The sequence below is a fragment of the Hirundo rustica genome, chromosome 15, assembly GCF_015227805.2.
Source record: "Hirundo rustica isolate bHirRus1 chromosome 15, bHirRus1.pri.v3, whole genome shotgun sequence".
NCBI classification, from domain to species: domain Eukaryota; kingdom Metazoa; phylum Chordata; class Aves; order Passeriformes; family Hirundinidae; genus Hirundo; species Hirundo rustica.
The window spans coordinates 7,251,963-7,262,662 of record NC_053464.1 but is presented as its reverse complement, the minus strand read 5'-3'; the positions used below and the strand labels follow the sequence as shown (position 1 = coordinate 7,262,662).

The window sequence follows — 10,700 nt, the reverse complement described above, 5'->3', positions numbered from 1 at the left end:
TGTGAATCAGCCAGGCCTTTTAACGGGAACATACGCACACTGAAAAAGGTACCATGGGATCTCTGAAGGATCCTCTCTCTGCCTGCTGTGAATACAGTGACCACCAGGGAATGGGACACATGAATGTCTAATATTAACAGTATCATACGCAGTTGGTATTTATGTTTTGGATAACAGGGAAAATGTATTGATGTTGAATTGCTGTGAGTATGCAGCACAGGCAGAGGAGTAAACAGTCTGCAGGAGTGTCCTCTAGTCCTTGAGAGTGTCAGGAGAGGATGGTGCCAGCTTCAGCCAAGGAGGGGAGCCGATAGCTCTTGATGGGTTGTTTCCCACTTCTGTTTCATTTCTCACTCATGTCTTCATCTTCCGATTTCACAGGGGGACAGCTCAGGCCCTGACCTCCTGCCTTCTGCCCCAAGCTAACTGCACTGAGTTACTTTAGGAATCCTGGCAAGTGAATCCCACTGATTAGCACAGCAGGGGCCTCTTCAGTCCCTCTGGCTTCTGCATCAGTTGCAGGACAGGATGATGAAGTTACCTGTCTCATCTACAGTCTCTGGCTGGCCAGAGGGGGAAAGCAGCTTTTACACAGCTAAAGCAAAGTAAGGCAGCCCTACCTTCTCCTCATTGGCTAAGACAGAGCAAGGCTTAGAACTAATAAAAGGGTGAGACTAAGTTCAGCTCAGGCTTTGTAAAAAAGTGACAGAAGATAACCATTGTCTTTGTGCTGCATTCTTCTAGCAGCCTTGGACTCAGTACTTACAGGGTACTGCAAAAACCACATTCTGGTGTGGTAATTTTGTCTCACATGTATCCAAACACGGTCACTGGTGTCCTATCTGGAGCGCTGGTGACACGATTCAGGAAATCCCTCGACAGGCAGATTACCCTGTGTAGCGCTGTGGATCTTGGTTTGTTAGAGCAGTATTAGCTACCTTTCTGTATTGCTGTGTCTTTTTTATGTGAAAGCAGGTGAGAAAGATTTGAATACAGATAATGCCATTACCAGTTAATTTAAAAGGCCAAATTGTGGTTTTTAACAATGCTAGGCCTTTCTAAGCAATGTTTGACAAAAATAAGGATAGATTTAGAAGATGGATGTTTCAATTTCTGGCTGCCCGAAAGTGATATAACAACATTATAAATTTAAATAAGATGAGGCTTTAATGGGTCTCCTAGAGGAAAAAAAATAAGGTGTTTATTAGTAGAAATGTACTAAACTATCTGCATTTGACAAGACGCTAGTGGAGAAAATTACTTCTAGAGAAACAAATGAAAATGTCAATTAAAAAAAAGTAATGGCTCTCTGAGTTGTGGGTTGTGGTTTTGCTTTTGGAGGTTGGTGTTTGTGTGTGTTTTTTTTTTTTTTCCCCCTGAAGAGATGTGCTGGGTGTTTTCTGTATTGCTTGAAAAGCTTTTGATTTGTCTGTGTTGCCGTAGCTCTGTGAGTGCTGGGGATTTTCTGAGGACGCTCCTTCTGTATCTGCTCCTGCACAGTTGTATTTCATTTAGGCTGGAAGTAGTTTAATATGCTGGTCTTGCGCTTTCTCGCTATTATGTGTTTTGTTTTTGCATTTTATTTAGGGCGCATTTTCCAATGAAGTGTCCACAAGCACAATGCCTGCAGCTTAAACCACCTGGATTTGCACTTCCATAGGTGCCAGGGATGTGATGTCTCCTATGTCAGCAGACACATTCCTGGTAACTGCAGAGTATTAGGGAAATGGAAATTCCCTCTTCACAATTTTCTGCTCCCAATCAGCTTTTCTCCCTGGTGACTGGAAATCCTGATGTGCCAGGTAATGTCAGGGTTTGCTTGGCAGGCACACTGGGAACTGCTGGGTGTGTGAGGATTGCCCTTGCTCTAAAGGATATTGCTGTGATCAGCTGGAGTCTGCACAGAAGGGGAGGGCAGGAAGAGAAGCAGCTTTTTCCCAGCATTAAAGCAGTGACACAATGAGTGTGAGCCTGCAGTGACACACACACTTGTGCCATGACACACAGGGGGAGCTGAACCCTTCTAAGCAGTGAAATGTTTTCGGTTTTACTGCTGCTGTTCGATTTGCTTATGTTAGATGTGTCTTTAATTATTTGTCTCATAGCAGAATAAAACAAGCAACCTGAGGATAATGTCTGGAAAAATCAGACACTAGGAACCAAGCTGCTGAGCTGAGGTAAGAAAGGAATCATTGAGCAGTGACCATGGCACAAGCTGTCTGCACATACGGGTGGCAGGGGAGACTTTACCTCTGCCAGTGTAAAGTGTGATTAAGTTTTAACGAGAAATCAAGTGGTTCACTTCTGTCTCTAATCTCCAGGAGCTGAATACTGGAGCCCTATAAAAATATTACCTCTCTTAAAACCTGCAAGATGAGATGCTGGACTCAAATGCACTAAAGGCAAGCAGCAGGCAAACAGAGTGTACTCAAGTCTTAATGACTTTTTGGAAAGGTTCAGAAATAGTGTGTTCTTAAATTTGTTGCTTACACTGAAGCTGGCAAATGAGGATTTCTCTCAAAGACTTTGTTTTCAGTCGTTTGCCTCATGTTCATGTCTCCCTCTCAAACTGTATGTAGTATTTGGTTACCTTCACAGGTCGCTCTGGTGTTCTAATGTGAATTTTCCTCATTTAGTAAGAATCGTCGAGGTTTACCTCATCCTTTTAGCAGCCTAAGAGAAACCAAAATGAACTGTGATCACTTGATGTTTTTTAATCTCTGCCGAGCCTCTCAAGCCCACAGCAACACGAGGAATCCCTTGCTCTCTTGTTTCATCAGCACTTTGAACAGTTAGTGAAATATTCTTTAAAGGCAGTCATATGCTGACACTGACAGAGTTCAATTACCAGCCCTGCTGGAGGTGCCAAAATAATGTCCTCAACATCAAAAGATGTTGTTTTAAATTATAATTAGGGTCTCCATGGGTGAACTGTTTCATAATCTAACATATTTTATTTTTCTTGACATAAACAAGATGAGGCACAGTGACAGCAAGGACCTCTGCCATTTCAAATTAGTTAAAGCATCAGTATTAATTCTAAATTAGCTAATTACACTGAGAAAAGTGAGGAAACACAATTTGTCATTTATGCTAGTAAAAACCCACAATCCCGGCTTATTTTTATGACTTTTTACTACATACAGGAATGTCCAGCCACCAACTGTGGTTAAATATCCTTCCCATGATTGTATTATATGGCTAGTTCACATTCTGCTAAAAATGAGACTGTGAAAACATTCAGCTAGGCAAAGGCAGATGGAGAATAAAAGCAAAATCCCTTCTTTTCTGAATCCAGCCTTACCTCTGCTCAAGCTGCTGCCATGGGCTGCAGTCCCCAGGTGGCCCTGTCCAGCTGCAGGTACAGCCACTTCACTGCTGCAAGGCAATGCTACAGGGGAGATTTTACACTCTCAGCAGTTCCACAAATCAGGCTTGAAGGAGACCCCTTGATCAACTGTTGTGACTAAAATGTAATTAAACCCACTCTTCAGCACAGCATTTCTTACCTCTCACCATATTTAAATACCTGTAATACCCTCCAGGGAACTGTATGTGAGTACATACATAAAACATGATAGGATGCATTCGTGATGCTGTGTTCCTCCCTCTTCAGGTGCCAAAGCTGCTCTTGCTCCAATTCCAGACAACCCATGGCAAGGACTGCAATGTGTTCAACTACACACTTAAAACCCCAGCAGATATGAGTTAATTACATGAAGACTTTATTTGCAACAAATTAGATACACTTGCTAAAAAAAGGTGGATTGCAGCATGTGAACTATTTCATAAATTTGTTTTTAAAGACTTATTGCAGTGAAGAAAACATACTTTTTAGGGTTTTCAGTATTCTGTTGTATTCTGTACTGCCTTACAGTAAGGCACTCTACATTGCATTTGGAAATCAAAGATCTCTGCTTGTCTAGGGATCAACAAAGTGACTTCTGATTACAGTATTCTGTACAGAATATTCTCCCCATGCAATTATTCCAACTTCCAGAGCTAGAGCCAGGATATATACTAATTGAATGGTAGTGAAATTTCAAAATGGAAAGAGTTGTTTCACCTTTAGTTTCTGTCAATGACATTTATATCAGCCTCATTTACAGACTTTTCATTATATAAAACTATATAATGGAAACTATAAAACTATATAACATTATATAAAACTTTATAACAGATATAACAGAAACCCAAGCTGTGACTGCAAACCAGAATGTGCCTGCTCTCCTATTGCTCCTGGCTCTGAAGAGCTAAGAAAATAAAGTGTGGGAAATGGGAGAAAATATGACACCAAGATAACAGGGTATGATCCAAAAGTTGCTGAAAGTCAGCAGGAGTCTGCTAATTTCACATTTTTTGAGATGTTTCTGTAAAAATGTGCCCCATAGATATTGGCCAGGAGGTAACAGAAATTACTAAATGTATTGCTTTTGAAATACCCTCTCAAAATTGAAAAGGGTTATACAGACACCAGTTTCTCTGTAATAAGAAAGTGTTATCTAGGAGCAAAGCCAAAATTCTCAGAACTGTACTTTTCAATGACACATTACCATATTAGCTCTGCTCTTCTCCCATATTCCTCATAGGTCTCATTTTCAAAAAGAAAAACGTGTCAACAACTTCCCTGTTATTTAGGACAACAACAAACTGAGAGCTGTTCTGGGACACTGCAGTCAGAAATCTGTAGTTCTGCTTGGGGAAACTTTATGAAACTGTTTATCTAATATGGAAAAACACCTTTTGACACAGCCTACTTTTGCTTAGCAAGCATATCCAGCAGCTCCTTCTCTATGCCGCGGCTGCCCAGTTCGGTTAAGCTGTAGTATCTGTGCACCACCTTCTCCTCTGTCACCACCACCACTCGAAGGCCATGTGTATCCTTTCCCAGCTGACATCCTATGGCTGATGACACCACCATTTCCAGGCCTTTGTAGGACCCTCCAGCATTCCTGTGGTAATGCCCAGAAAATACAGCTTTAACACCTGTTTAAAAAAAAAAAAACCAAACAGAAAAGACAGAGTATGTATTTAGTTAGCACCTTACAGGTGTCACATTTACCTTCACCCTTTAACGGCTCATCGAGCACAAAGTTAAAACGAAACCATTTACCCAAACTTGCATTTTACATAAATAATTAGCAAACAGTAGTAAATAATTCTAATAGTAAAAAATGATTAATCCAATCTTATGTGCTCCACCAGCTGTGTTTAGGGCTACTGGACTCAGAGTTCTTTATGCCCACTGCAAGGTGCATTTGTTGTCTCCCCACTCCTTTGCCTAGAAAGAAGGGACAGTCCAGAAGCAGCTGATGAAAATGAGGCACCTGCCTAGAGAGTGATGGCACTGAAACACAGGGTGAAAGGCAAAGAGAGCAGAGTTGTACTTGTCAATTAGCGTGAATTAATGACATAAGGCCATTCTGTTTCCTTTTTTTTAAAAAAAAAAAAAGATTACTTATATTTTGGACTTTATTGGAGTAAAAAAAAAAATACAGAATTTTACAGAATTTTTGATACAATTTGAAATTAAATGAATAGTATTATCCTCACCTCCAAACTAGTACTTTCTGCTTTTTGTTTTTGCTGCTTTGCAAACATAACCAAATGGGTAGAAGCTGCACTCGTTACTCTGAATGGCCTTTTTGGTTGTCTTTACAAGTCAGATTCATGCTGCCAAACAGATTACCTTCCCTTCCCCATATTTGATACATTTTAACAAAATGGTTTTATTACTACAAAATTATGGAATCTCCTTGAGTCTCAGTAAAAAAAACTCATCTTGTTGCCAAGTGCTTCTCTTTCCTGTCAAAGTTTGTAAACCCTCTCACAAGAGAGTTGAGAATGCAGCTTCCTCCCCAAGAGAGACCATTCTGCTCTAGACAAAGCTTCTAACTCACAGTTTATTCCACCCTCCTCTGCCATTTACTGCCCATAGGTCCAGCTGAGCACCACATGAACATTTATCCAGAATTTGGTAAAAAATATTCATCGATCTTCTTGCTAATTGAAGGTAATGAATGTTTTATTTTGAATGGAAACACAGAGTTGGTATAAATAGCTAATTTTACAAAGAGGATTTGGGATTATGTTTTGGCATGCTTAGTCTAAGGTTCTTGGACCTTTGGTCCAGACTCTTAAAGCCTCCTGAAGCTGCACCTAATGCTACTTTATATTGTGAAAAATGACTGGACCAGAGGGCTAAAAATACTGGAAATTATGTTGGCAGGCCATAGAGGGGAATGTGCAAGACACTACAACCTTAAATGATGTTTAAAAAACAAAAAGCTAGCAACAACTGATTTTACCTTCAGACAGCAGAAATCCTGGAAAATAGCAGAAGCAATTTAAAGCTAGAGAGCTGTAATGAGGGACATGCTACAACTTCATATGGAAACCCTTATTTCTCTAGCCAGAAAAAACCTTCCACATTTTCTCCTGCAGTAGATTTAGACCTCTTTCACAGAGATAAAATGAAGAGGGAAGTAGGTGAACCCATCTTAAGACAGCTGGCTGACATCAATCCTTTGCTTTTGTGGGAGTGAGTGATCTGAAGACTGATTTAAAATATATAAACTTGGCTCAAAGTATAGTTAAAAATTAAGCAGCTTGGAAAGCAAAATATACATTATTCTGCTGCATGTCTGGTAAGAGCTACATGGGCTTTCATATTTCAAATCCAAGTCCTTCTCAAACAGTAAATGAGTCAAAGGTAGAAAACAATGAAGACAGCTCGTCACCGAGCAATGGTACGTGAGTCTTGCCAGCTCCACCTTGTCTGTTCTGCTGTTTTGGTGTACCAGGGCTGATTATCCTGCTGCTGGAACCACTCCTCTGGATGCTGCATGAGGTACCCTTGTGAGTGAGACTGCAGGACAACTTTGGGAGCTTGCTTTGACTCAGCTGCACAAACCCAGCAAAACTGGCAAAGTGTTTTTACATCTTGGGAGAAACCCAGTTAGGCTCCCTCAAAAGGCAGTAGTGGAATACAAAGGTCAGTGGTGCTGCTGCTGTAAGAAGGTGACAAGGCTTTTTCAGTATTTTCCACTTTTTCTGTGGGTAAGCAGAACTACTTTAGTCTATGAAAAAATTAAGAACAAGTAAGAATCATAAACTCATAGTGAGGTGCAAACCCATGTGACACACTTTTAGTAACAGAAATAGGCACGTTGGAAGGGAATTAAGTTTTTTTTACTGGAAGAACCTGTGTCCTAAAGTAGCATCTTCTCACCATACAGAGAATTTAACATTTTGATTTAGAACAGGAAAAGAGGCCAAGATTTTGTGTCATCATATATGTAAGCCAAACCCTGACTAAGTGTATTTAGAAGGACAGAGGATACAAGAGTCATAAAGCAACTGTAGTTATGCTAAAGAAAAAAAAGCTCCACTTGTCTGATAATTCAAGGAAAGATTTTGAGAAACCCATCCTAGACAGAGACAGACGTCAGTACAAAATTTTGCCCAGACTTGCGTTTTCAGATACCTTTTAGTGCTAGTATTAACCCTTGTTACTGCTGGGTTACAGGATGTTACACCTCGAGCAAGGAAACAAGCAGGTCACTGCTGGGTACTGACAGGAGCCTCACTGATGGGGTTTTTCTGCAGGAGCACTTTTCTGTTCACTCAGCTGCACTGCACCCACTCTGTGAGCTAGCACAGGGAGGAAAGCTGAACCAGCCACTGCAATAATACCAAGATGAGAAGCAGGCAATTTACTTTGCTCTTGCTTTTGATCTTTAACATAAAAAGATTCTTAGAGATGTATGCACTCAAGTTTAATTTATTAATTTCAGATGTTTTTTCTGAAGTAATAATATCAAGTTGCTAGCAAGAGACACCCCTCCCCCCCTCAATTCTGTGAGGAAGGAACAGTGTCCTGGCAGATCTTGTTTTTATAGCCACTTTAATGTATCCAGCTATACACTAAAACATACAGTCCCTTCCCACTACAACAGAAGAAAAAAAGGTAGAGCGGTGATTTTGTTTTTATCACTGGGTTCTTAAACAGCAGCTGGAAGAAGCATTGACATAAAAGCTGTATGAAATACTAAAAAGCTCCTGTGTAAATAAACGTCCAAAGAACAGCACCTTCATAAGCATTCATTTCATTTTTTACGAAATACAGTTATTTGAATTTAAATGTGACTGGAGGTTTCACAGTATCCACTTACTAAAAAAAGCTGGATCCATTACTGCAAGACACTATTCATACCTAATGGATTATTCATTAAAGAAAAAAAGGATTAAAATCAGAATAAAGTAAAAAACTGTGCAGACAATTATGCTAAAAAAGCCAAACAATCCACACATCCTCATCTGATGTCAGACTGCATAACAACATAACACAGATTACAGAGTATCTGCTATGGAAAAAAGGTCTGAACTGCCAAATCAATCTTTGATCAGGACAGCACTGGAAGCCTGGCAGGCTCCACCCAGTGCTGCCTACCAGGTTTTGCTCTGTCTGTGCTAAAACTGTACTTGGGACATGAAAACACCTAAAGCCACTGAGCTTCATGTCTGCTACCAAACATGAGTTTTAAGAAGCAGTCAATATGTGAAAAAAGTCAGTGTCTTTGTAAAAAAAAAGGTTTAGATACAGGAATTGGTTCTGATTTTAGTAAACCAAAGCTGTTTTCCTGCCTTGCAATTTACCTTTATTTTCTGATCAAGCACAAAATGTCATTCCTAGCTCTGATCTGAAAAAGCTGAATCTGAAAGACAAAAAGATTTTCCATCTCCAGATCTAATGATAACTCTTTTTCCCTTCAGAATAATGCGTCCCTACTAATTCACAGACTGCATTATGGCCCTTGGTGGCTTGTGGCAAGGCAAGGGGGGAGTGCTGGGGACGGGAATTACCAGCTCATGCAGTTCAGCATGCTGCCTTTGATGCTACCTGTTTCATAGGCAGAATCTTTACAGCACAACTCAATTTTAATAAAATTTCAAACTAAGTTCATATTTTAATTTGGATACCTTTTTCCAAGTCAAAACTATATTATGAACACTTTACTCTGGCTTCTACTGCAGACATTTTTCAAAAGGAAATTCAAAAGCACCTCTGAAGACTTTCTCCCCCTCTCTTTTGTTTCCTGTGTCTGCTTTCTAAAGCCAGCTCACCAAAGAAGTATCAGAGCTTCACCAAGCTCTTGTTGATTTGCATCTTCCTCACTTTAACAACTTTGGGAAGTTGGACAATTTTTACCAGCATTTCCCATCTTCACTTTTTCTGTTGGTTCTCTCTGGAGGCTTTGTGACCCACCCCAGCACCACTAAAAGGAGCTTTTCTTAGAGAGAGGGTGTAACAGGTACTGCTCCACTGCTTCACTGGCCTAACAGGGAAAGGTGTCTACACAAGCGTCTGAGACGTGCTCTGGATGCTGCATAGAAAAGGCTGACACAGAAAGGGACTGGGAGGCTCCAAGGGATCCAAGCAGGCTCAGAAGCAACTGCCTATGTACAACCATCACATCTTGACAGGCTGCAGCAGCTCTGAGTTTATAGAGATTATTCTCTGTAACTGTGGCCATCTTACAGCATTTCTGAGCTCCCAAGCAACCCAAAGCAAAGGGATGTTCTGAAAGAAATCAAGTCCTAACTGAAATATTCACCACCTTTCTCAGCCCTGGAGATATTGAAGAAAATGAGAAGAAAACTTTAGCTATCCCAGTGTTGTTAGCACACTGTTGATTTTAGCTCTGACAAGAACCAAGTGAGAAAATACTTCATTACACAAAAAGAAACTACAATTGAGTATCATGCAGGAGGCAGTGTGTCTGTTGGCAGAAGCTGAGGTTATTTTACAGAATTTTGAAAGTGAAGCATACTCCTCCCACAAATGATTATTTATCACACAGAAAAACCCTTCTGTGGCACCAGGGAAAAGGGTCAGCGTGATTTTGTGCAATTGCATTATAAGAGAACACAGACATTTAGCTGTGTCTCATGGACAACTCCCCTGGGAGCGGTAACATCCCTGTCTTAGCTTATTGTGCAGCCGCAGTCCTGTAATTCCCACACTCCCAACTTCCCTTACTTGGGACTCTACTGCTAAGTCTTTTGTAGCTTAGAGAAATGTAAGGACATGGAAAACTGGGCATGTTTTCAACTCCATTTGGGCAGGAAATAAAGGGGACTCTGGCCTGCCTTCTCTGTGTGGCCCAACAAACAGCCACATCTTTTCTATTCAGTGTTTTGACCAGCCTTTCTATTTCAGGAATAGTTAAATCATGTTAATGTCTCCATTTTAAACAAGAAATGCTAGCCAAATAATCTCATTGCTTTATTAAACAAACAGGTGTGTTCTGTAACCAAGCAACAGGAAGATTTTGTGGAGCAGGTAACACCCCTTGTCTTAACTTCTTGAAGAATTTACTGTTTTCTACTTTAATTCAAGAAATACAGACTGAGCCCAGTCTCTAGGGAAACTGAGTTGCAATGACACAGGATGGAAAACAATGCACCCATGTTTACCTTGAAATATAAAAAAAACCCCAAGGAAATATGCACCTGGAAAACTATTTCTCTCATATAATCAGATAATATTGGGCTGTAATTGAATGGAACTAGTTGAAATTCCAGGGGTGTCTGACTCCAGTTTCAGTAATTACACTCACTTCTATGGCTTGATTCCAAAACTCCCTGAATTCAGAAGAAGCTGTTTTCCAACTCTAGTTCCAAATGTACAAACCCCA

At 40.4% G+C, this 10,700-nt stretch overlaps 1 protein-coding gene across 1 annotated transcript in view; it reads right to left on the bottom strand.

Moving 5' to 3' along the window:
* Nucleotides 1–3,708: 3,708 nt before the first annotated feature.
* Nucleotides 3,709–10,700, bottom strand: part of CPPED1 (calcineurin like phosphoesterase domain containing 1) — a 39,575-nt gene continuing 32,583 nt past the window's right edge. Inside the window, exon 4 of the mRNA XM_040079479.2 lies at nucleotides 3,709–4,986. Coding sequence (XP_039935413.1) covers nucleotides 4,754–4,986 — 233 coding nt within the window. The 3' untranslated portion in view covers nucleotides 3,709–4,753. The remainder of the gene's footprint in view (nucleotides 4,987–10,700) is intronic.